General features: G+C 40.9%; 2 protein-coding genes across 2 annotated transcripts in view; one reads left to right on the top strand and one right to left on the bottom strand.

Moving 5' to 3' along the window:
* LOC114642878 (interferon-induced very large GTPase 1-like) overlaps positions 1 to 402 on the bottom strand; it is a 68868-nt gene extending 68466 nt beyond the window's left edge. Inside the window, exon 1 of the mRNA XM_051934551.1 lies at positions 267 to 402. The gene's annotated coding sequence lies outside the window, so the exon portion shown is untranslated. The remainder of the gene's footprint in view (positions 1 to 266) is intronic.
* Positions 403 to 15847: 15445 nt separating this feature from the next.
* LOC114661838 (zinc finger protein 391-like) lies at positions 15848 to 26002 on the top strand. Its single transcript, XM_028815051.2, has 3 exons — positions 15848 to 16507; positions 20454 to 20798; positions 24218 to 26002. The coding sequence occupies exons 1-3, from the start codon at positions 16060 to 16062 to the stop codon at positions 25276 to 25278; spliced, it is 1854 nt and encodes a 617-aa protein (XP_028670884.1). The 5' UTR covers positions 15848 to 16059; the 3' UTR covers positions 25279 to 26002.
* The last annotated feature ends 694 nt before the right edge of the window (positions 26003 to 26696 follow it).

Raw genomic sequence — 26696 nt, 5'->3', positions numbered from 1 at the left:
ACAGCAGTGTGGCAAAATAAACGTTCAGTAGCCTTTACTATAAAAAATGTTTAACAAAACATTTTAAGAAGTGCACTCCATAATGAGACGTCTTGCTTCACTGTATTCCCATATTTAACTTTGTTAAAACTCAAAGAAAAAAAAGTAGAGTCCGAAATGTGCTGCGCCATGTGACTTTCGCATTACGTTAAGATTTTCAGTCAGTTATTCTCCAACCTGCTATATCCTAACACGGGGTCATATGAAGACTTTCAGAAACAACAAACCTTTTTGTCTTTTTCTTATTTTTGCAGGTCGCAGTATGAAGTAACGGCTCCAGGAGGATCTTCAGACTCTCCAATCCTCTTATGGATCACAAAAGCAAAAGTCAGGTGAAATAAAACGAGGCGGAAATCCACTTTCAGTTTCAAAACGGAGCTGGGCGTTGACGTCATTTACAGGAAGTTCTCACTGTTTCTCATAATAACATTTATGATTCTGTTGTTTTTCACTTAGTGAAGTAAGTTAGTTAATATATATATACAGTATAGCATATAAATAATTTGGTTTAGACAGCGGTAGCAGAACAAGAACACGGGTGAAGTTTGAAGTTTGCATGTTATCCATTTTGTGTTTCGTCCCAGAGTCCAAAGACAGGCAGGTTAAATAGATGGACGGATGCAGTTTAGGAAAATTGGTCCCTATTGTGTGTGTGTGTGTATGTGTGTGTGTGTGCGTGTTAACCCTGTGATGGACTGGCGCCATGATTGTTCCTGCCTTGTGTTTTATGCTTGCTGGGATAGGCTTCAACTTCCCCATGACTCTGCTAGGCATAAATCTGTTAGGAAAATGGATGGATGGATGGATGGATAAATTATTCAATTTTTACCATTTAAAAAAGGTAATGTGTCAGCTGTGTCAAGACATTAGCACAAAAGACAAACATTTCACCCTGTTTTTTGTCTTTGCTTTTGCTAAGACAAATAAAGGAGGGAGGATTTGTGTATGGCTGATCTGGCTGATTTATACTTTTGTGATGCTCAGTTTGCTCAGATTCGGTGATTTGTTAACTATTCTGTTCAGTCTGTTCCTAAGGCTCCAGAAGGTGCAGCTGCTGTAGAAAACATCCTTTATTGTTTCTGTTCCAAAAAAGGCAGGAACCTCTTCACATCATAACTACAGACCAGTGGGACTTATGTCTCACATCATGAAGATCTATGAGAGGCTGGTTCTGGACCATGTTAGTCCATGTGGTAGACCACTTTCACCCCCTGTAGTTTGCCTATTGGACAAAGATTGGAGTGGAGGATGTACAGTAATTATCCATCTGCTCCATGAGGCTTATTCTCACCTAAACAAAGCTGGCTGCGCGGTGAGGATTCTGTTTTCTGATTTCTACAGCACCTTCAATACCATCTCTGTTAAGGGGTAAACTCAGAGATATGCTTGTGAATGAGCCTCTGGTGTCCTTGATAATGAACTCTGCAGGCAAACTGCAGTTTGCGATACTCTTAGACTGTGTGAGCAACATGGAAGCACCTCAAGGAACAGGCCTGTCTCCTTTTCTCTTCACTCTGTACACCTCAGACTAGAAATATAACACCAGGTCATGTCACATGCAGAAATTCTCAGATGATTCTTAACTTATGGGGTGTATTGATAAGGAGGGTTGGTGAGATAGAGTGGTGATATATATAGTGGTGTGAAAAACTATTTGCCCCCTTCCTGATTTCTTATTCTTTTGCATGTTTGTTACACAAAATGTTTCTGATCATCAAACACATTTAACCATTAGTCAAATACAACACAAGTAAACACAAAATGCAGTTTGTAAATGGTGGTTTTTATTATTTAGGGAGAAAAAAAATCCAAACCTACATGGCCCTGTGTGAAAAAGTAATTGCCCCCTGAACCTAATAACTGGTTGGGCCACCCTTAGCAGCAATAACTGCAATCAAGCGTTTGCGATAACTTGCAATGAGTCTTTTACAGCGCTCTGGAGGAATTTTGGCTCACTCATCTTTGCAAAATTGTTGTAATTCAGCTTTATTTGAGGGTTTTCTAGCATGAACCGCCTTTTTAAGGTCATGCCATAGCATCTCAATTGGATTCAGGTCAGGACTTTGACTAGGCCACTCCAAAGTCTTCATTTTGTTTTTCTTCAGCCATTCAGAGGTGGATTTGCTGGTGTGTTTTGGGTCATTGTCCTGTTGCAGCACCCAAGATCGCTTCAGCTTGAGTTGACGAACAGATGGCCGGACATTCTCCTTCAGGATTTTTTGGTAGACAGTAGAATTCATGGTTCCATCTATCACAGCAAGCCTTCCAGGTCCTGAAGCAGCAAAACAACCCCAGACCATCACACTACCACCACCATATTTTACTGTTGGTATGATGTTCTTTTTCTGAAATGCTGTGTTCCTTTTACGCTAGATGTAACGGGACATTTGCCTTCCAAAAAGTTCAACTTTTGACTCATCAGTCCACAAGGTATTTTCCCAAAAGTCTTGGCAATCATTGAGATGTTTCTTAGCAAAATTGAGACGAGCCCTAATGTTCTTTTTGCTTAACAGTGGTTTGCGTCTTGGAAATCTGCCATGCAGGCCGTTTTTGCCCAGTCTCTTTCTTATGGTGGAGTCGTGAACACTGACCTTAATTGAGGCAAATGAGGCCTGCAGTTCTTTAGACATTGTCCTGGGGTCTTTTGTAACCTCTCGGATGAGTCGTCTCTGCGCTCTTGGGGTAATTTTGGTCGGCCGGCCACTCCTGGGAAGGTTCACCACTGTTCCATGTTTTTGCCATTTGCGGATAATGGCTCTCACTGTGGTTCGCTGGAGTCCCAAAGCTTTAGAAATGGCTTTATAACCTTTACCAGACTGATAGATCTCAATTACTTCTGTTCTCATTTGTTCCTGAATTTCTTTGGATCTTGGCCTGATGTCTAGCTTTTGAGGTGCTTTTGGTCTACTTCTCTGTGTCAGGCAGCTCCTATTTAAGTGATTTCTTGATTGAAACAGGTGTGGCAGTAATCAGGCCTGGGGGTGGCTACGGAAATTGAACTCAGGTGTGATACACCACAGTTAGGTTATTTTTTAACAAGGGGGCAATTACTTTTTCACACAGGGCCATGTAGGTTTGGATTTTTTTTCTCCCTAAATAATAAACACCATCATTTAAAAACTGCATTTTGTGTTTACTTGTGTTATATTTGACTAATGGTTAAATGTGTTTGATGATCAGAAACATTTTGTGTGACAAACATGCAAAAGAATAAGAAATCAGGAAGGGGGCAAATAGCTTTTCACACCACTGTATATGTATATATATATATAATGAGCTTCTGTAAAAAGCCAAATTTCCCTGTTTGTTCTATCTATCTATCTATCTATCTATCTATCTATCTATCTATCTATCTATCTATCTATCTATCTATCTATCTATCTATCTATTTGTTGTGTGTCCAGGCCAGGGTGGGTTGAGGTTACTTACCTGGTTTTGAACAAGAAGAGGCAAATAACCCCCAACCTTGGCCACCTGGCTGACAGGAGTGGGTATGCTGGTGTGCAGGCCGGGATGAACTGAAGATCGTTTTCTGACCGGGTTGCCAGTATAATAGAGAGACAGGTGGAGGACATGTGCTCTATTTGCTCTCCCGATTTGCTAGGAAACAAAATGCCTGAGTGTCGGTGCCCATTCATATATCCGCAGGGTATGCAGAGAATTGGGTTCCGAGGGTGTTGCCAGAAGGTTCTGAGAAGATTTATGATCTCTATTTTCTGGTGCTCTCTATGTCCTGGTACCTGAAGCACTCTGTGTCCAGTATAAACAGAACTTCTCTGCCTTACCCAGATGAGCTGGAGTCGGGTGGAAGAGTAAAGATCTCGCCGGGGATGAGTGGAGGAAAAAAAATAGTGATGGGCTGATTAAAGCCTAATGGAGTGGTTCTTAATCTGTGGGGCGGGGGCGCGAAGTAATAAAAAGGGGGGCGCGAAGATGTGAAAAAAAGAAAACAAGAATCAAAAATATGAAAAATCTATCTATTGAAACCAAAACAAATTAACTTAAACTACATTCTGATACTACAAAAATAAATATAGAGTTAGATAAATTTCGATAAAAGTTAAGTAGGTATTATAAAATATGCATCTATGATATATCATTAATTTAAAAAGAACAAATTGGTATTAGTGGGCTCCTTTCAAAAAAAAAAAAAAAGTTGGGGGGGCGCGATTAAAACTGTTATGAAAACTCGGGTCGCTAAAGGTTGAGAAACGCTGGCCTAATGGAGCATCAGCACATTTGAAGCAATTATGTCAGAAATCGTGTTAAGGCTTCGAAGCATTCGATACTCACCTCTCTAGTGCCATCTCATGGGCTTTTGTTTAAACAACACACAAACTGTAAAAGTTCAATGATGTCTGTTTATTTTTCGCAGCTAAGGATTGGGCAGGACGAAAAGGATTTGTCAGAGGCTTCCAGTGGCTGATGTATAAAAAAGTATAACTAACTCTGACAGGCGCAGTGTCCCATGAGATAAACGAATTTCAATAAAACAAAATCAGATGCTTCACTCACAGAGTCCTTGCTATTTCAAACCACTGTAGATGATGTCGACATTTATAAAAGAAAACTTGACTGAGGAACCAACGAATATTTAAGGCAATTCCAGGGCTGGATTAGAACCTTTAGAAGCCCTAATCACGTAAATGATTTTAGTGTCCCCATATACTGTATATCTTATTCAAAATATAAAAAATTATAAACCATGAAATAAGATTTTATTTTTCCTAATGAAACAAAACTTACAGTAAGATGGAAAATAATGTTTATCTTGGTGTAGCTCCAGTTCGTTCATATTTGAAATTTTTTCTCTTGCTTTTACTAAATGCAAAGTCTTTGATCAGATTCTCACAACTAATCTTACGTAACGCATCTGCTTCTTCACTTAGCAGACATAAGGCATCCAGCCTGCCTTGTTGCCTGGTTGCTCTGTTGGGACTTTTAATATACTTCAACTCAGAAAATGAACGCTAATCAAAGCAATTTGTGACCATTTAGAGCAATATATACTATTACCGTCTATTATTACAATTTTATTATTTTTATTATTGTATACATATGTATGCATTTTTTACCAACTCAGACAATGAGGCTTTACGCCTTTCCCTGACTGTCAGAACGCAGAGGAGATGCGCGTATATCTTGAGCTCTCATGAGGAATGCAACTGATCTCCTTCTGGTGTGTGCTCGCTACTGCTAGAGGTTAGGGGCATACGCTGATAGAGCGCACTTCTGCACCCACCACATGACAAATCAACTCAGATCCCAGATTAAGACCCGAATGCATGCAATGGGTGACACCTCAGCACCACACTAGTTCAGATGGCATGGAACCAGTGTGAGGTTTTTTTTATGGCGGCTGGAGTGCCAATTCTGCCACTCACCCCCACATTTTTCCCTGCGAGTATAGGGCCTTCGCAATTGCATTTTTCTAAGAAATGAAGTTTGGACCTTGCAATGGTCCGTAGAGAAGAACGCGCTCTACTATTGATTTTTGTGTAATCACAGATCTTTAAACATCACTGATTTTGAGGTTTGATTGAATTTTCTACCAGGGGGAACAGTGGATACTGAATTGGACGGTTGATGCACTTCTCTGCATTCTGTGCTGTTTAATAACTGTTCTAAACACCTTACAAAATAATCGCATTGTATAGTTACATTTTCATTTTGTTATTAAGTGCCAGGCTTTCAGAACGTATCCTGTACTGACAGTCAGTGTAGATACTTTTTCGTCAATCGCTTTCCCCATAGTGTGTTGTCATTACCCATCAGTAACGTCAGTAAACATAACAATTAAAATGGACCATATAGCTGAGTTTGTTCGAAGACATATTCAAATATATGTTGATGGCACGGTGGCGCAGTGGTAGCGGAGACTCGGGTTCGCTTCCATGTTTGCATGTTCTCCCAGTGGGTTTCCTCCCACAGTCCAAAGACATGCAGGTTAGGTGGACTGGCGTTTCTAAATTGGCCCTAGTGTGTGGATGTGTTTGTGTGTGTGTCCTGCGGTGGGTTGGCACCCTGCCCGGGATTGGTTCCTGCCTTGTGTCCTGTGTTGGCTGGGATTGGCTCCAGTAGACCCCCGTGACAGCGGGTTGGAAAATGGATGGATGGATGTTGATGAACTAAAATGAAAAAAATGAAGGTGATTGTATGCATTAAAACAAAAATCGTCAATGATTTCTAGATCAGCTGCATTAAAATTCTGCCGAATGTAAAAGTCACAGATAGATAGACAGGCAGGCTGGAGCCCTGCCCGGAGTTTGTTTCCTGCCTTTGTTTCCTGCCTGTGTTGGCTGGGATTGGCTACAGCAGACCCCCGTGACCCTGTAGTTAGGATATAGCGGGTTGGGTGATAGATAGATACTTTGTTAATCCAAAGGGGAAATTCACACAGTAAAAAGTAGTAAAAAAGGTGTCCAGGGACGAGTCCACATAAAAGAAAGTGGTAGGAGTGATCAGTGAAATAAAGAAAAATAGAGAAAACGGTAGAAAGATAAAGTCATACACGGAGCTGCTGGAAAGCGGCGCCTGAGTCATTAGCATTTGCTCGTCCTATCTGCCAGTATGTGTTCACTGATATTTTGTGATCAACTTCTCAAATAAAAAAGTTAAATTATATGCCAACGCAAATATTACTGCGTGTCTATAAGTAACTATATACGTTTCTCACAACCATAAGGCAGTGCCTAGTAACATATTATGCAAATCCCCCACGAGTGTCAGGACGAGCATAAAACAGCAATGCAGTAACAATAACGCTAAAGCAGACTGAGCTGCAGAGGTTTAGGGAGCGGCAGTCGTTAACGTGTTACTTGACAGCCCTGCGGCAAAATTAATATTCGTTAGCTTTTACTGTAAAATGCCTAAGAAGAAATAAGTGCACTCCGTAATGACGAAGTATTTCAGAACTGACCCAACCCCTTTCTGCTTGATTATATTCCCACATGACAAAAATTAGAAACTATAAACTTTAAAAATGCAGAGACCTGTTAAAGTGGGGAGTACAAAGTGACGTCCATTATTTTCAAATTAGGATAAGATTCCCAATGCATTAAACTGAGAGAAGAATAAACAGCAAACCTTTTTATTTTATTATTCTTTTTGCTTATTCTTCGATGTCGCAGTATGAAGTAACTGTTCCTGACGGATCTTCAGACTCTTTAATCCGCTGGCGGTTCACAAAGCGCAAGTCAAATATAAAGGGACGGACATCCAATTTCAGTCTTAAAATGAATTGGGTGTTGTCATCATTTATTTGTCAGTGTTTCACAGAAATAAGACATGCAGAAGATTGTAACAAACATTTGTGATTCTTTTGTTTTTATCACACCACAGAAATTATTTGAGTAAGTGAAATGATATATATGCATTACTATAGTTTGCATTGAAATTCTTATATTTTTTCACTTCTTAAGAAATGACGTCTGTTCTGTCTAACATTCCATCACAAAAGACAAACATCTCACCTTGTTTTTGGCCTCATCGAGTTTTGTGTTCATGCATATATTCATCAGTTGATCAGATATATACAAACTCACACTCAATAATTTTCCCCAATCCTGCTTAATCCAGGTTAGGGCAGGGCATGGACTCTATACCAGTATCATATAAAATCCATCACAACTCCCATTTAACTCCACACATTCGTACTGAAATGCTGATCCATTTTGTAAGTTGCTTTGGATAAAATCATCTGTTAACTGTATAAAAGTAAATATACAAGACCAACATGAAATGGTCAGTAAATGTTATGTTGGCATTTTCTGGATGTGTAAGGAAAAATCACACTCACCTGGAAAGAGAACAAATTCACATATACAATGACCAGGCATCGAAGTTGAACTCACAATGCTGGATCTTTAAGGTAACAGCACTCATTGCTGGACCCCACCAAGCTCAGTCACAACAAGCGACTGCTGACATAGGGAGAACTTACAGACTTCACTCAGATCGTGATGAGGCTGAGATTTGAAACTACATGTAGCCGTTACCACATCAGTGTTGTCTTTAGTGTTGCCTTCTGGTTTGTATATTCGCTTGCCTGTGTTGAGTCGCTGAAAGAAAACATAAGATCTGCACCTTCAAGGAAGGAGACGTACTGTGTACTGGTCATTATTTTCAAGGGCAGGAAGTTGTGAAAAAAGAAACAGGAAGTCCCAAGCAAAGAAAGGATTTTTTTTATTTTTATTTTTTATAAACACATAGAACCTCAGCAACTGTGGGGAGAGAGAAACTTTGTGGCCAGAAAAAGCACAACCTATTATGATGGACGCCTGTTCTAACCAATCCAGAGTGGGATTGTTTACCTGAACTGAGAAGGGTTAATCCGGAGGAGTTGGATGCTTGAAAGCTATGGAAGAAAAGTGTTTTTTGTTTGTTTGTTTGTTTGTTTTGTTTTTTTGTTTTTTTTAATCTGGAAAGCTTTTCCATCTGCTATGGCCTTTAACTGAGCTTCATCAGATTAAGGATGGAACTTTCACATCCAGTGACGCAGTGGTAGCGCTGCTGCCTCACAGTTAGGAGACCCGGGTTCACTTCCCAGGTCCTCCCTGCATGGAGTTTGCATGTTCTCCCCGTGTCTGTGTGGATTTCCTTCCACAGTCCAAAGACATGCAGGTTAGGTGCATTGGTGTGTGTGTGTGTGTGCCCTGTGGTGGGCTGGCACCCTACCCAGGATTTGTTCCTGCCTTGCGCCCTGTGCTGACTGGGATTGGCTCCAGCAGAACCCTGTGTTAGGATATAGCGGGTTGGAGAATGACTGACTGACCTTCACATCAGTGAGATTTGTGCTTCCTGGACTACAAGCTGTCATTTACATTGTTTTGCATTCATTTTATGGCTGTGAATTGTGCACATGTGCATCAATCTTGTATTTTGTGTCTTGGTTTGATGTCAAAATTGTTTTCATATTTAACTACATATTATAATTGTGGTGTCTTGTTATTGTTGAGGCAGGTAAACTGGGGTAGCAGTTAGTAAGGCCCATTTGAAGACATAGTCAGTAGGGAGTCTCTGCAGAGCTCATGTGACTGATTTTGCACCACAGTAATAGTAGTGTTGTATTATTGTATTGGCACATGTACAAAGTCAGAGGCAGGAGCTCCATCCACTCCACCATCATGGTGGTCTGTACTTGTATGGCTGTAAAATTTAAACAATGTCTAGTAAACATCATATTTCTTTTTTAAATTCCTCATTATTTCAGTTTTGGACTTTTACTGTTCGCTCAGTAGAGTAAAGCTGAAACAAATCTGTAGTTATTTTGGTTATTTTTCACAAAAGAAGACTAATTTTGAATGATTATTTTGCATTTTCCCAACATTTATGTTATCAGGTTTTCACATGAATTCATTAAAGGCTGTCCCTTTTGAGACTTGGCTGCCACTACACTAGATATTAAGAATCCTTCCATTTTCTGAACCTTTCCAGAGCAGGGTTGAGACGTAGCTGGAGCCCAGCCCAGCAAGCATCAGGCACAAGGAAGGAACAATCCCTGCACAGTGTGCTATTCAATCGCATGTTGAACCCTCACACACCAATCCACCTATCCCGCTTGTCTTTGGACTGTGGGAGTCCATATGCCCTGGAAAGTAAGCAAAATAATAGTCTTCATGGAATTTGACGACCGAAATTGACAATAAAGTACTAAATCCTGGCAGTCCTTCATCTACCATACCTGTAAATGTATGCTTTGTATGAGACATCCAAGAGTCCTGAGTTAATTTATCATTATGTTTTGCCTGAGTAGTGTCACGCTTGTTCTCCTTACGTTTGCATGGATTTTGCTCACATATTCCAGTTTCCTTCCTCATTCCAAAGACATGCAGGTTAGACTATTGAGATCAGCAATCACAGTCCACATAGCTGAGTCTGAGTGTGTGTGTGTGTTAGTGCGCAATGCAAGACACAGGTATTCACAGCTTGAACCCAGTTAATGCTGCTGGGATCCACTTCAGTTTCTAGTGACATTAAAACTGAATTACGCATTGTGGCCAAAAGAGGGCACTCCAAAGTCCCAGATACAAGTGCACATATACAGTCAAGGGTTCAATTCAGATGAAAATTTATCATATAAAATGACCTTTCATGGGTTCTTCCTTTCAGCCCATGAGTAACCACAATGTAATAATGAATTTCCTTCACTCTCCTCCAGGAAAGCTTTGTTTCCTACCTCCTGACTCCAACTTGCCTGAGTGAGGCAGAGTGGCCTCCTTTATACAAGACTTCTGGTGACACATTGTATCTAGGAAGCACTTCCAGGTCAGGTGGAAGCCTCACAAAGTAGGGACAGCCATTCCCTGCAGCACCCCCAGGTATCACACACGGAAGCCCACAGGGCTGCCCCATGGGATTACAACTCCCAATAGATAGATAGATAGATAGATAGATAGATAGATAGATAGATAGATAGATAGATAGATAGATAGATAGATAGATAGATAGATAGATAGATAGATACTTTATTAATCCCAAGGGGAAATTCACATACTCCAGCAGCAGCATACTGATACAAAAAACAATATTAAAATTAAAGATTGATAACAATGCAGGTAAAAACAGACTATAAATTTGTATAATGTTAACATTTACCCCCCCGGGTGGAATTGAAGAGTCGCATAGGGAGGAACGATCTCCTCAGTCTGTCAGTGGAGCAGGACGGTGACAGCAGGCTGTCACTGAAGCTGCTCCTCTGTCTGGAGATGACACTGTTTAGTGGATGCAGTGGATTCTCCATAATTGATAGGAGCCTGCTGTGCGCCCGTCACTCTGCCACAGATGTCATACTGTCCAGCTCAATGCCAAAAATAGAGCCTGCCTTCCTCACCAGTTTGTCCAGGCGTGAGGCGTCCTTATTCTTAATGCTGCCTCCCCAGCACACCACCGCATAGAAGAGGGTGCTCGCCACAACCGTCTGATAGAACATCTGCAGCATCTTATTGCAGATGTTGAAGGACGCCAGCCTTCTAAGGAAGTATAACCGGCACTGTCCTTTCTTACACAGAGCGTCAGTATATGCCCTGCGGTTGTGGATCTGGGTACTCAAGACCAGGAAAGCTGCTATCCAGTGCACCAGAAATGTATGTTGTGTTGGTATGCCAACTCCTTAAGACCATCCAATACTCTGGCATCCTGGCTGGGCATGTTACTTCTGTTAAATCTCACTGGGATGCCTGTCCATCCATGTTGGCATGGTGTGTGTAGCGCCTGGCTGAGACAGGATTTGCCCTTCCCCTGAATATTAATTGTTCCGACCTCCTGGCCAAGTGAGGGAACATGGTCCATCAGTCACTAGGCATGCAGGTGGATGATTCACAAATTATGAATTAACTAGGGGGCTCCGCACCCTGCTCGCTTCACTCGCCAACCCAAGGTTTGGTTAACCGGATATACAATTTAAAGAGATTGTTATTTTCATGGGAATTGTTACATATTCATTATTTTCACTTTTACTTTAAAATTTTTGTAAAAACAATATTTGGAATTAACTTTTCTTCAAGATCGCATTGAATTTTGATTCCATATTTGGACTTACATCATGACAACTCAACGTATAACTACCTGTGAGTGAATATCGTTTCTTTCTCTCTAATAAATAAAATGACTTTCTCGAATGTTTGTCCATGCTTTTTCTTCTTCGCTTTGTTGTTGACTTGTCATCTAAAATGTATAAAATTATTGTCCCGATAAAATTTATAAGAGCTGAGAGTGCAGGAAGTGTGTCTGACAAAAGCATTCACACAACTGAGGTTAGATGACCGTGGTCTTGTTTGAAAATAGTTGTAAGTAGGGCGTTACTTGATAGAATCTCATGTTAAAAGTCTCTGTCTCACGGGACTTCATACTGCAACAACATTTTTGGAATTTTTTAATTTGCGCTGGCAACACGAATTAGACGATCTACAAGTATCTGACTTAAAGTTTAAATCTGAACAATATATTTGATCTCTTTTCGCTGTTCCCTTATTTCACAGAGTAATAATTTCCATTTGTTTGCACTAATGCGATCTTTACTATCATTTTTTGAGACTTTTGAATTTTCGTACTTCCGCAACAACGTTTTAAAATTTCTTTACGAAATTCTACTTTGTTATCTACGCTTTGTCCTTCATTTTTGGCCCTGGGCGCAATTAGATCTCTTTCTCACGGGATGTATAACGCTGCTCGTGTTGTGAAGGGGTGTTGAACGCACGCTAAGGAGATACGGTTAGATCAGCTGCTGGTGAGCTGCGTATTCTGCTTGTTACGCTGCGCGTCGATCATTTAAAAAGCCTGTACAGCAACTGTCCTTTTGTCTCACTGCCTTGTCTTGCGGGACATCAAAGTGTCTTCTGAGAAGATCACATCTTGTCTCCCTCATCTCCCTCCCAAGATTTTTTTTTTTATAATAGAGAGATATTACAATGAAGAAAATACACATTTTAAAATCTAAAGCATGTGAACTATTAAGATAACAAGGCAGCATATTCATTATTTGCACGGTATTTCGGGATGGTTAAAGGAATGGTGCTATGATAGGAGAGGTCTGTGGCGATGTGCATTCAAGTTAAATAAATGAATGATCCAGAGCACAGTTTTAAAGCTTATATATACTGATCAAGAAACACTCATACAGTTGTCAATATGGATGGCTGTGGCATAGTTTTATAGCCTTTGGCCTGAAAGGTTGTCCATTTTGTATGACAGGAGGAAGAAGAGTGACTGTCTAGAATGGTTGAATGTTGATTGCTTTCCTAAGGGAGTCGCGTGACAATCTGGACTAACTTCAACAATCTCTGTTAGTGCTTTGTAACCTTGAGATTTTGCTCAGATATTCCAGATTGCTTCCACATTCCAAATTCGTGAAGGTTAAACTTTAGCTGAGTCTCAATGTGCGTGTGTCAGTGTGAAGTGCAAAAGGTGGGCATTCACAGTTTGAGCCCAGTTAATGCTGCTGGGATCCTCTTCAGCTGCTCAAATGGGCTGTGAGAAAGAGGAGAAGCACATTTTCTGGTCACAAATGGATGAAGAGCTTAGGTCGCTACAAGAGGGAGAAAAGGTGATTCTTGGTGGTGATCTATATGGGCAAGTCGGAAGGAGTAAAGAGATGATGGAAAGGGTACATGGAGGTTGAGGGGGGGGGTAACGGAAGAAAAATGGGGAAGGAGAGAGGATAGTAGATTTTGCCATGGCATCTGATTTAGTAATAGTTTACATATTTTTTGAAAAGAAAGTAAAACAGCTTGTGACTTATTCGAGTAGAGGAAGGAAATGCCAAATAAAATTTATAATGTGTAGAAAATCTCATTTGAAAGAGATATAGAAATGTAAGGTCATAAATAGAAGAGGTGACAGTGCAGTATAAAAAAGGTGGTGATTGACTGAGAGATCAGAGTCAACAGGAAAATAAAACCACACCAAGGATAAAGTGGAGAGGAAGGCCTTAGGAACAGGTTTAGGGAGAATGTCTGAAATGAAGCGCAGTCATTTGAGAGTGTTGAGGAATGATGTGAGAAAAACAGAAAAGTTGTATTGAGAGCAGGTGAAGAGGTACTGGGTGAGACGACAGGAAAGTGCCCACCCAAGGATAAAGAGACATGGTGGTGGAACAGAGAGGTGCAGGGTGTGATAAAGAGGAGGCAAAGAAGAAATTATACCACTTAGGAAGAGAGAAAGACAGAAAATGGAAGCAGACAAACAATGAGGCAAAGATGGCAGTGACAAGAGCCAAGGCAAAGATTTTGGATGAAGTGTATGAAAAACTGGAGACAAAAGAGAATAGAAAGGTATGATGTTTAGAATAGCAAAGACTAGGAACAAGACTGGAAAGGATTTCAATCAGATAAAGAAGATGAAAGATGAGCAAAGTATGGTCTTTTGTGATTATGACAGGATCAAGAACAGATGGAAGAGGTCATTTTAAAAGCTGTTGAATGAAGAAAATTCAAGGGTAGTGTTTATCATCGGAGCTCTAAATGAAGGGCTAGTAACAAGAATACCATAAGGGGGGAGAAAGTAAAGGAAGCACTGAAAAGAATAAAAAATATGGAAAGGCAACAGGACCAGATGAAATACCAGCAGAAGTGTGGAAGAGTTAAGGAGAAGAGTGAGTAGATCTGTTGTGGAGGAACGGTGGAATTGTACCAATTTATAAGGAGAAGGGTGATATTCAGGATTGTGGAAACTATAAAGGCATAATGCTGATGTCACACACAATGAAAATTTGGGAAAGGGTTGTAGAGAAAAGACTTAGGGAAGAGTCCACCATTACGGGCAGGAAGGAATGATCTTTTATTTTGAAATCCGTTACTTTAAGACCATTTATCATTAGATGAATTTTCAGTCTTTTTTTACATAATTGTACCGAGTCGTGGGTAGTCATTGGCGTGGTCCTGTGAAGCCAGTTGCAAAATGTAAAATGCTGGAAGCTCACTCCAACTTCTTCACAACTCACTTCAATTTTGTCTTTAGTCATAGAGGCAGGCTCTGTGTGCATGTGAGTGGACAGCCAATGAATGTTAAATCTAGAAGTACAATATCTATAATGCAATGACGAGGAATAAGCAACACAGGTGATATGGACCTTGCAAACAGAAGAGAAGCTCATCTGTCTGGTGTCTCGTGTTTTATATACCAGGACAAAATGGAAAAAAGAAAACAGAAGGGCTAAGATTGTGACTAAACTACCCGTTAACCCTCTGTGCAGCCCCGGCTCCATCAATCATCACGCTATTGGCTGTCAACAAAAAGGGTAAGCCCAACTTTGCGGGTAGATCGGCACCTAGTTGATAAAGGTGATATGTCCAGTGATTTTCAGTTGTGTAAATTGACAAATGAGTGGCTACGTCTGGAGCTCAAACTCCAACCAATTTCATTCTAGGTAGTCTCTTAATTTAAAAATCATTAATGTTGTTACTTAAACCCGTTAATAATTCGATGGCCTGTTGCTTCTCTCATTCTGCCACAGCAGATATTTCCAAAACTGTTCATTTTTTCCAAGAGCACCTTAAAAATGTTTTGTGGACTTGAGCATATCAACATTACTGAGGCCGTCACCTTTTTTAATTTTCAGATATTGTATGATGAACATAGCCTGGCTGGTCACGTGTTAGCTCGTTTTGTATCTCATTATTATTTGGGACCTAATTAAGGAAAAAATGATGTCAACCATACACTTCAGAGGGTCAACTTACGGGCGCGTCAGAGGTAAACTCTACCACTTCGGTACACGGAGGAGACACTTTCACTGACTGCCATGTCTCATTTTCCACCCACATTTCCGAGAAGATGCTCAATGAGGGCAACCGACTCCGCCCCTTCCGGTCCAAGGATTATAAGCGCAAGACGCTCGCAGAAGGCGCTGTCTCGCAACTCGCCGGTTGGAGCTCTTTCATTGTGTCGGTGCCACGATATTTTGCGCCCTATGTCAAACTCATTAGTACGCCAACCGATTGTTCGGTAGCCAACCCGAGCAGATGACTTTCTACCCCCTTATGATCTGCGCCCTATAGAGTCTTGTCACCAAGTTTAGAAAACCGACGACAACTTTGTTCAGTTTTGTGCTGCCGTGCAAGTTATTTTTGCAGGAATGTACGATTTCAGTAAACGGGGCGACCCTGTTGGTGTCCCAGCATTTCATTTGGACTGGTGTATTCCTCTCATTTGATTATGAACAATTAAGGGATCAATGTCTTAAATAGAAAGTCAATTTAAATTGAGGCAAAATAACTTAATTGGTAACCAGTTTCTGATGCTAATTAAGAAAATGGTTAAAATGAAAACCTGCAGTCACCGTCGCCAACCAAGATCGAAGTTGGACACCACTGTTGTAATCAAATCAAGCCTCATTCGTGTTTTTAAAAGAGGACTTTTATTCTGATAAATTGTATAACCGGAAATAGTTCCAGTTTCCCAGCGCAACCAAGAAGAAAGTATTAAAGCCGAAACACTAATAGAATCTCAGTAAGAATATACCAAGGTTATCTAGACTGTCAAATAACAAAAGAAGAAGAATCTCAGTAAGAGACCCTGCGGATAATGGACGTGAATGTCTTTAAAGAGCAGGTCGCCTCGCTGAGGGCGGCGGTGGATGCTGTGCTATGCGACTTTGCAGAGTTTGTAAACAAGCGGTTCACACACTTGCAGCTTGAAATTACTGGCAAAGATAAAGAGATCGAATATCTGAGACAGTGCCTGAAAATCTACAATAAGGAGAGGGGTTACGAGCAGTCGATCTCGAGCCCTGCGTGCAGAGGCATCAAGTTAGTGAATGGCGAGTTAACATCTGTAAAGGAGGGGAGCATCAATGCCCTGTCTGTACGGACTTTGAAGGATACCGAATCCGATTGCTTACCATCGGTGAAAAAGAGAAAAGCAGAACAGACGAAAAAGATTCCGCTGCAAAACGAGCCGGGACTGGCGGCTTGTAAGAAAGAGGACGAGGGGACACCGGTGCCCGTCTTGGGACGAGATGCAGCCGCAGGAGGTAGGCAAAGATACGATAAAATGAAGTTCATATTCCAGATCCTTGTAATTTAATTGACTGAAGTCCTTAGGCAGCTCGACCTTTAAAGATCTTTATACTGATGAAGTGTTCGCACCTTTTGATCCACTCCACCTTGTATACGAAATTCCTTAATCACGCCTATAAATTAAAGACTTCGTTAAAAAATGGATCCGCATAGCTTCCTTAATTTTCCGTCCCTGATTATTAAAGCTAGGAGAACAATATTGTTAGTACTTCTAGATTTAGATTATCCAAAATATACGCGGGTCTGGACCATAATTGTGAATGATGCAGTGGCTGCAGCCCCCTTATTTGTTTTAGGACTGTTCTACATTAAGGCCTTTTTGGAGAATATATTTGATTGTCTGCCACAGACAGTGTTGGCTTTGCAGTTACTTCTTTACTTTTTGTCTGTGTTAAAAGTAACGTCATATACCGTTTGAATATGTAGCGATTAATTCATTGTGTTGTCCCGTATTGCATTGTTGGTGCACCGACCAATTTTTGCTTAACTGGAAGAATCGTAGTGTACCTGTCATATCTCACGCAGGATTCCACCCGGTGGAAGCCCTAAATTTTTGGGGGGCAACCTAGGTTTAGCGCCAGGTTCATCCCTTTGGAGGGTTTGCAGTCCCTCTCTGACTAAGGCCCTCAGTCACCTGGGCATTGAAGGGGATGAGAGACAAGAGAGAGATCTGCAAGACCACTGAAAGCGGTGGAGGAGAGAAGTGTGTTCAAGTAGGTGGTGTGCCAACTGCACAAAAGCTGGGGTCTGATCAATCCCATCTGGGTCACCTGGTTGAAGGGGCATGATGCTGAAAGACCCAAAACATCCAAAGATTCCAGGAACATCACTGATGTGTCCAACAGTGTCAAAAGATGTGTTTGCACACACTGCATACATATGACAGAGTGTAATAACAATACAAATGACTGCTAGTTTTATGATAAAACTTTTTAATTTTCACTGATTTCGTAAATTTATCACATTAGTACTAATATAGAATAATAGTAACATGCAACAGGAATGATTAACCTACTATTAAAGTAGGAGATTCGAGAAATTCTAAAGATGCAAAGTGCAGTGCATTCAGGACATTTTCAAACCCTGTCACTTTCTGCACAATTTATTGTGTTGTGGATTACATTTTAAATGGATAAATTTGCCGTTTTTGACAAGCGATTCACACTTAATAAGCCATGATGACAAAGTGAACACATGTTTTCGGAAAGGTTTGCAGATTTATTAGAAATCAGTAACAGAAATCTCTCATTCCTACAAGTATTCAGACCTTTCGCTGTGGCACTCCAAATGGTGCTCAGGTGCCTTCTGTTTCATTGAATTCTCCTTGAGATGTTTCAAGAATCTGATTGGAGTCCACCTCCGACAAAATTAATTAATTGCTCTCCAGTTCAATGATCAGCTGAACCCCAGCCTTCAATATTTTTCTTCCTCGTATTGTAAGGATTCATAAGAGACACATAAGTTATCTTTTTAAAACTGCCATAATAGCAATGCACTGTGCTTGCAAAATTAAAGGAAGAAATGGAAAGGAAAATCTTTGTAGATATCCAAACTCTGCATTAAACCAATGTTGAAATAAGGATGGAAAAAGAACATAAATAACTAACCTGCTGAAAGGGAAACAGAGCCAAAACAAAAATAAAACTACAATCTCACACTTGGAGAGAATAAAGAAACAAGAATGTTCTGTGTAAAGAGAACAGGTAAATTAATAGAAGGAATTAGTAAGGGAAATACAGTAATCCCTCGCTATATCGCGCTTCGCCTTTCGCGGCTTCACTCCATCGCGGATTTTATATGTAAGCATATTTAAATATATATCGCGGATTTTTTGCTGCTTCGCGGATTTCTGCGGACAATGGGTCTTTTAATTTCTGGTACATGCTTCCTCAGTTGGTTTGCCCAGTTGATTTCATACAAGGGACGCTATTGGCAGATGGCTGAAGAGCTACCCAGCTTACTTTTCTCTCTCTCTTGCGCTGACTTTCTCTGATCCTGACGTAGGGGGATTGAGCAGGGGGGCTGTTCGCACACCTGGACGATACGGACGCTCGTCTAAAAATGCTGAAAGATTATCTTCATGTTGCTGTCTTTTGTGCAGCTGCTTCCTGAAACAACATGCCGCACGGTGCTTCGCATACTTAAAAGCTCGAAGGGCACGTATTGATTTTTGACTGAAAAACAAACTCTGTCTCTGTCTCTGTCTCTCTCTTTCTCTTTGTCTGCTCCTGACGGAGGGGGTGTGAGCTGCCGCCTTCAACAGCTTTGTGCTGCGGTGCTTCGCATACTTAAAAGCCAAACAGCCCTATTGATTTATTATTGTTTGCTTTTCTCTCTATCTCTGTGACAGACTCTGCTCCTGACGCGCACTCCTTTGAAGAGATATGTTTGCATTCTTTTAATTGTGAGACAGAACTGTCATCTCTGTCTTGTCATGGAGCACAGTTTAAACTTTTGAAAAAGAGACAAATGTTTGTTTGCAGTGTTTGAATAACGTTCCTGTCTCTCTACAACCTCCTGTGTTTCTATGCAAATCTGTGACCCAAGCATGACAATATAAAAATAACCATATAAACATATGGTTTCTACTTCGCGGATTTTCTTATTTCGCGGGTGGCTCGTGAACGCAACCCCCGCGATGGAGGAGGGATTACTGTAGTGAGCAACACATGGCAAGAACAGGAGTTTTACTGGACAATCAGCACGGGTTCAGAAGAGGGAGGTCATGTTTTACTCGCATGCAGGAATTCTATAAGGAAGCAACAAAATGATCTGAACAAAGTGGAGCTTATGATATTATTTATCTTGACTTTCAGAAAGCATTTGATAAGGTGCCACATGAAAGGTTGGGCATTAAAGTAAAAGAAGTTGGAGTTCAGGGTGCTGTTTTGTAAATGGGTGCAGAATTGGCTCAGACACAGGAAGCAGAGGGTGATGGTGTGAGGAACCTCATCAGAACTGGCCGATGTTAAGAGTGGTATTCCACACAGGTCAGTGCTAGGGCCGCTGCTATTTTTAACCTGTATATTAAAGATTTGGATAGCAGTATAAGAACAAGCTGGTTAAGTTTGCAGCCCTTCATTTGGGACTCCATCCCAAAATACTATCCTTGTATTTTCTTCATTTGACAGCTTTTGAAAGTACCTCTTCCATCTTTTCCTGATCCTGTCACGCTCATTCAAGACCACACCTTGCCCATCTTTCATCTGCTTTATCTGAATAAAATCCTTCCCAGCCTTGTTCCTAGCATTTGCTATTCTAAACATCCTTCGCTGTCCCTCTTTTGTGTCCACTTTTTCAGACACCCCCTGCAAACCCTGTGTCTTGGCCCTTGCTACATCCCTTGCTGCCCCCTTGTTTGTCTGCCTGTACATTTCTTCCTCTCTTGTCTTGTCTACCTTTTGAGAGTCTGTAGTTGCCTGTAAAAAGCCATCTTCCTCATGGAGCCTCTCGAATGCCCAGAGTTCAACAGTATCTTCCCTCCAAGTCAGGGACCGTATGCTGCTCGTTACCAGTGATACAGAGCACGGCCCTCCTTGGACTTGACTTAGAATGGACAATCTGGCACCAGCTGCCCCAGCTCTTTCTTCTTAGACAGAAACCTGTCCATTCATTTTTAACATCAGAAACTATCCAAACAAAATTACCAAAATGCTTTTCCTGGAAGTGATATCCGAATACAGTCAAGTCAGATTGTGAGAAAAGCAGATACTGCATTGTCATTTAAGATGCCACATAACTGACCACAAACTTGAAACCAGATATACAAACTGTAATACGTATTTGCATACAGTGATTGATCTGATATAGAAACAACGACACTGTTCTAAATACTTGAGCTAAGGTTTTTCTGCTGTTTTAAACTGTAATTGAACCCTTGTCCGAATTTCCTTCACACAGATACTGAAGTTACAGCTCTCCTTGAAACTGAAAGATCAAATTCCAAGGACATTTTCTACCCAAAATGCAGCATCCCAGGAGAAAGGAGTTTAGAACAAGAGCTTAAGGGACAGAGAGGTGTCCGGGTGCATATAAGCCACGCTTCTGAAGGCAGTACAAAGTCGAGCCACTGGCAAATTAATAACAAACACCAGCAAAGTGACTTTGATAAGGTGAAAGCCCATTCACAGAAGTCTGGTCCAATCAAACAGGAGAGTTATGGAGCTGACTGTGCAGTTTCACACTTTATTTCACAGACCTCTAATTCTGCTTGTGCTCCTGAACACTACTCCACCCGTGATCAAGGTAAATAAATCCATGTTACTTCTTGTGCACTCACTTGTCTAAAAATGCATGCGCCTTGAGCAAGGAAAAGGTGTTGTATAAATAAAATATTATTTCTGGACTGAAACCAGAAAATCAATCTTTACACAAATGAGGGGGCTTTGTCCCCTACTCGCTTCGTTCGCCAACCCCTGTTTCTTTGCGTTTCTGCTGCTCGCGTATGGGGATGCGGATGTACAATTTAAAAAGATTTTTATTTTCATGGGAATTGTTACATATGCATAATAGGACTAACTTTTTTACATTATAGCGAGTAATTAACCATATTAAAAAATAGTAAAACGTAATAATTTGAAAGTAAATTATGTTTTATGTTGCATTAGAGTTATTCATTGAGTAATACGATTTTGTTCCATTTGGCTTTGAAATTAACACAGAAATACTTTTTAAACTTACACTTTTACTGTGAAACTTCAGTAGAAACAATTTTTGAATTACAGTTTCGTCAATATCGCATTGTATTTTGATTCTGTGTTTGGACGTTCACTGTGACAACGCAACGTATAACTGCCCGTGATTTGAATTTCATTTCTTTCTCTCTATTAAATAAAATTACTTTTTCGAATGTTTGGCTCTGAGATTTGTTAATTGTCTTTGCAAAAGCAACGGAAAACTGTTAACGTTTTAATATGAATGGCATATCAAGATCTCCTTTGTTGTCCAATGTTATCCGCGGAAGATGTACTACATTACCTTTCCTGGATACATCCTTCTTTCTACATTAATTCGTTTGGTGGAAGACCAGATGGTGTTAACGGTTGTAGATATTCTTCAGGATAGTGTTCCGCACAATCACCACCAACTGTTTCAGAACAGTCTATCAATATGCATTTAACCAATTTGCGGTGTAACTGATCAACATTTTTTGACTTCATCGTTTTTCTGTTGATAACCCTTTGTGATGAAATTCTTCAATAAGATTTGGACATAATACGTCTTCTTTAATTGGGAACTTAAAGTGAGGAAAACATTAAAATTTATAAAAGCTGAGAGCACAGGAACTGTGTCTGACAAAAGCATTTACACGAATGAGAAGTGAGAGGACCGTGTGCGTGGTTGAATATGGTTGAGAGGAGGGCTTGACTTGAAAAAATCTCATGGCCAAAGTCTCGCAGGACTTGAAAAAATCTCTTGAAAAAGTTTAGTCTCGTCACAGGATTTTTTAATATAATAGAGAAACAGTTGTGAGAATTAGGAATAAACTACCAAGACCTGCAGTTGCCTTGTTGACCTTTGGGAAGTATCTGGAGGAGATACTGGGACAGCGTTAGCTATTAACTAAAACAATGAGCTTGATGGTCTAAATGGTCTCTTCTTGTTTGTGAAATTTCTTATCCTTTATAGTTGTGGCCAAAATATTGGCACTGCTGCAGGTTTATCAGATAAGCACCAATTCTTCCACAAAATGTATGAGGCTACAAAATTATCGGTGTTAACATATGTATTTCATTTATTTGTATTGAAAGAACACAAAGAAACTGTGAAAAGGCCAAATCTAATCTTATTTTGTACAGAAATCCTGTAAAGGGTAGAAATAAAATAACTGGCTCTTTATCAAACGTGTATCTTTTAAGCAGGTAATTCCAAATCACCTGTGATAAGTTTAAACAATTTAAAAATCACCAGAGAAAAGATGATTTGGCTTGTGTTCTGTGTGTACCCCATTCAGCATAGAGAAAAAGACAGAGAAGCAAAGGATTGTCTGCAGAGGTGAGAAACAAAATTGTAAAAAAAATATAAATAATTGAATGGCTCCATGTCCATCCCCAGAGACCTTCATGTTTCTGTGTCCACTGTACACAACATTTTCAAGATGTTTAAAGGTCCATGGTACTGCAGCCAACCTCCCTGCATATGGACGTAAATGAAAAATTTATGAAAGATTGCAGTGAAGGATCGCACGAATGGTGGAGAAAAAACAATAAACAACTGCCAAACAGATACTAGCTGATCATCAAACACAAGGTTCATCCATGTCAACTCGCAATACCTATCACCATCTCTATAGTAGAAGACCCCAAAGGACCCCACTTCTGACACAGAAACATAAAAAAAGCCAGGCTAGAGTGGCCAAAACACATTTGAACCAGCCAAAATCCTTCTGTGAAAAGGTACCCTGGACAAATGAGACCCAAATAAACCTTTTTTTTTTTTGCTAAAGCACATCATAGTTAAAAAAAAATGAAGCCTTCAAAGAAAACTACTGTATCCCTACACTCAAACATGGAGGTGGATCACTGATGTTTTGGGGTTGCTTTGCTGCCTCTGGCACTTTGTCTTATAGAGTGCTTCTTCATTCTTCCAACATCCTTTCCACTTCCTCTTTTCTGCTGCTACACAACATAATGTCATCAGCCGAAAGCCTGCACCAGGGGATTTGGTCTTGTATCCCATGACTCAACACATCGATAACCTGATCGAAAAGGGTTATGGCACAGGTTGCCTTAAATCTATTTAAACCGCCATGAAATCCAAAGGTTCCCAAGGAATTTTGGAGCGCCCATCACATCTGGAAGGCCTTCAGTATTTTGCAGAAGAAGACTGGTCAAACATTCTAGTAGAGAGGTGCAAGAAACTCATTCATTGCTACTGGAAGCACTTGACTGCAGTTGCCCTTTCCAAAGAGGGTGTCGCCAAATATTAAATCATGAGTGCCAATGATTTAATTAGTACCCTTTTTGGGGTTCTGTATGAAGTAACATTAGAGTTGACTTTTTCCCCAGATGTTTTTGTGTTCTTCCAATGGAAATAAGTGAAATATAATTTTATAATATCATACATTTTATGGAAGAATTGGTACATTATCTGATAAAACTGTAGCAAAGCAAATATTTTTGGCCACTCCTGTAGATATTTTGTTAGGTATAGCTTAAGGGTTGTTTTGAGTATTGCTTACTTATTTTCTTTTTCTTATCATGATGCAACTCTTTCTTGCATCTTTGGCAGATTTCAAGTATCACTGCGCACATCTTCTTCCTGTAATGTCACACAATGCGATGCAACGTTACATAGCAGCTTCTCTCTGTTTTGTTTGACCAAAACATTTGGCTGGCTTTGTAAAGAACTGATGGGGAGTCTCTTAGGGTCTGGAAGCTTCCTTGCCTTGTGAGGGCTGTGCGGAGGTGTCCAGCATGTCACTACGTATAAATCTGACCTTAAAACATGTCATGCCTTGTTGGATGGGCTAGCTTTTTTAGGTGACAGGGTGAATGATGGCAGATCTCAGCAGAGCTCTGCACGGGAATCCATATTGGATATGGGAAAGGTTGTTTATTTTTTACTAGATGCAACTTTTTTTCGAAATGTTATATAAATTGAGAACAATCACAGTTTATACACAAGTTGTAAACCTTTACATATCTGAATTTCTTCCTACACAGGAACAGAAGCTGTGTCTTTCGTTGAAACTGAAGAATCAAACTCAGAGGAGACTTTCAGCCAGGAATTTAACATTGCAGTAAAGAGAAGCATAGAGAATGAACATTTTAAGAAAACGAGTGATGTCTTTGTGCAGGTCAGCCACTCTTCAGAAGAGAATGTGAAGTCTGGTGATCTGCAAAGTGATGACGCACACCGAGAATGTGATCCTAATAACTTGGAAGCCTATGATTACAGATCTGGTCAAATCAAAGAGGAGAGTTATGGAAATGATGGCATGGTTTTAACCTTTATGCCACAGACTGCTAAATTTGTGTGCACCCCTGAGCACTTCTCTGCTAATGATCCAGGTAAACATATTATGTCAGGGTCCTTACACAGAAGTCTGCCTTTCATGGAAAACGAACAAATGCATTGCATGGAAGGTGTAGATACAGTCCATTTAGATGAGCAATTTGGAAACTGGCTTAACAATCATAAAAAGCAACTGTGTGGATTTGGAAATAGGAATTTAACAGAGAAATCAGATGCTAGAACTCACATGGGAAAAAAGAACTTTCAGTGTTCTGAGTGCGGAAAAAAGTGCAAAACGTCAGGCACACTGAAGAACCACCAGAGAATCCACACAGGTGAGAAGCCATTTGTTTGTGGCCAGTGTAACAGTGCATTTAACCAACTGAGCCACCTCAAACAACACCAGAGGATCCACACTGGGGAAAGGCCATACAGCTGCACGGTGTGCAAAAGTTCATTCAATCGGTTGTCACACCTAAAAGCGCACCAACGTATCCACACAGGGGAAAGACCGTACAACTGCTCTGAATGCGGAAAGGCCTTCAGACAACTGAACATACTCCAGAGTCACCAACGAATTCACACAGGAGAGAAGCCATACAGCTGCCCCCATTGCAGCAGCACCTTCAAACAGCTGTCTAATCTGAAGCGGCATATGCAGGTCCATTCTGGAAGGAAACCATATGCCTGTGAAACATGTGGCAAACCCTTCAGTCAGTTGTCTGTACTTCAAAGACACTATCAGATTCATTTAGAAAACCCCATTTAATGCAAAGTCAAGTCAAGTCAAGTTGGGGATCATGCGCAGGTACAGTGCATTGCCGCACCCACTACACGACGAAACATCTCAGGATCCAGGTTGGCAACCCCCCAGGCAGACACACGCTCCAGTGCCACCCTCTGGAAATGACCCTCTATCTGCCGCAGCCAAGTGTTACATGGGCAAACCCTTGGCCTGGTCCAGCCACTCGGTTCCCCAACAATGAGGATCTTACAAGATGGATCACCCTCTGGGAAACACACCACATGGCCGTAGTGCTGTAACTGACACTCCCTCACAGTGCAGGTAATGTGCCTCATTTGGGATTCCATGAGCAACCACACATTCGAGACAAAGTCAAACCAACGGTACCCAAGAATTTTCCGGAGAGACACAGTACCAAAGGAGTCCAGCCTTCGTCTCAGATCACTGGATAGCGTCCATCTCTCACAACCATATAGTAAGACCGGAAACACCAGGACTCTAAAGACTTGGACCTTCGTCCTTTTGCATAGATATCTGGAGCGCCACACACCCCTTTCCAGCAACCTCATGACCCCCAAAGAGTTGGTTTAAACAACTAAACATAACTGAACTTCAGAAAATCTTGATGATTTGAGACAAGATATCACTGAAAGGTGTGCCTTCTACTGATATGTTTTGTCTGTCTCAGGTGCCTGATTTCTGTTTTCCTTAGTACTTATTTGTCAGTAATACATATGTGTTTTTCTTATGTGCCACTCTAAAGTGTTAGATTTTTTCATTTTTATAGGTTGCCTCACACAAGAATAATGATCAGGTTAGGTCAAGTTGAGGGGCATGAACCAGTACAGTGCATTGCCACACAACACCACTTGACGAAACAGCACAGGATCCTGGTCGGCGACCCCCCAGGCAGACATGCAGTCCATCCCCACCCTCCAGAATTTACCATCTATCTGCCACAGCTAGGTGTTACGTGAGAGTACCTGTGGTCTGGTCCAGCTGCTCAGGTCCTCAACAATGAGGATCCTACAAGCGGGATCACCCACGGGGGAATCACAACTCATGGCTGTAGTGTCGTAACTGATGATCCCTCACAATGCAGGTAGTTTGTCTCATTTGGGACTCTGTGAGCAACACAAAGTCAAACCAGAAGTACCCAAGGACTGTCCAATGAGACACAGTACCAAAGCAGTCCAATCTTTGTCTCAGGTTACTGGATAAGTCTATGTCTTGCGATCAGATAGCACTCAAGGACGTACCAGGACTCTAAAGACTTGGACCTTTGTCCTTTTGCAAAGACGGCTGGAGCACCACACACCCCTTTCCAGCAACATAATGACCCCCATGCTCTCCCAATCCATCTACTGACTTCATAGGAAGAGTGACCAGAGACATGAATGTCACTGCCGAGCCCCCAATATGGTCGACACTCTCTCTGCAAA

Source organism: Erpetoichthys calabaricus, chromosome 12 (genome assembly GCF_900747795.2).
Source record: "Erpetoichthys calabaricus chromosome 12, fErpCal1.3, whole genome shotgun sequence".
NCBI lineage: Eukaryota > Metazoa > Chordata > Cladistia > Polypteriformes > Polypteridae > Erpetoichthys > Erpetoichthys calabaricus.
The sequence above is the reverse complement of the archived record's forward strand: the minus strand, read 5'-3'. Positions and strand labels throughout refer to the sequence as shown.

What these genes read in the sequence shown, in the direction of transcription:
- LOC114661838 (XM_028815051.2), top strand. Translation starts at nt 16,060, where the DNA reads ATGGACGTGAATGTCTTTAAAGAGCAGGTCGCCTCGCTGAGGGCGGCG. An exon ending in ACGAGATGCAGCCGCAGGAG is followed by an intron (nt 16,508 to 20,453) that starts GTAGGCAAAGAT and finishes TCCTTCACACAG; the next exon opens with ATACTGAAGTTACAGCTCTC. An exon ending in CTACTCCACCCGTGATCAAG is followed by an intron (nt 20,799 to 24,217) that starts GTAAATAAATCC and finishes CTTCCTACACAG; the next exon opens with GAACAGAAGCTGTGTCTTTC.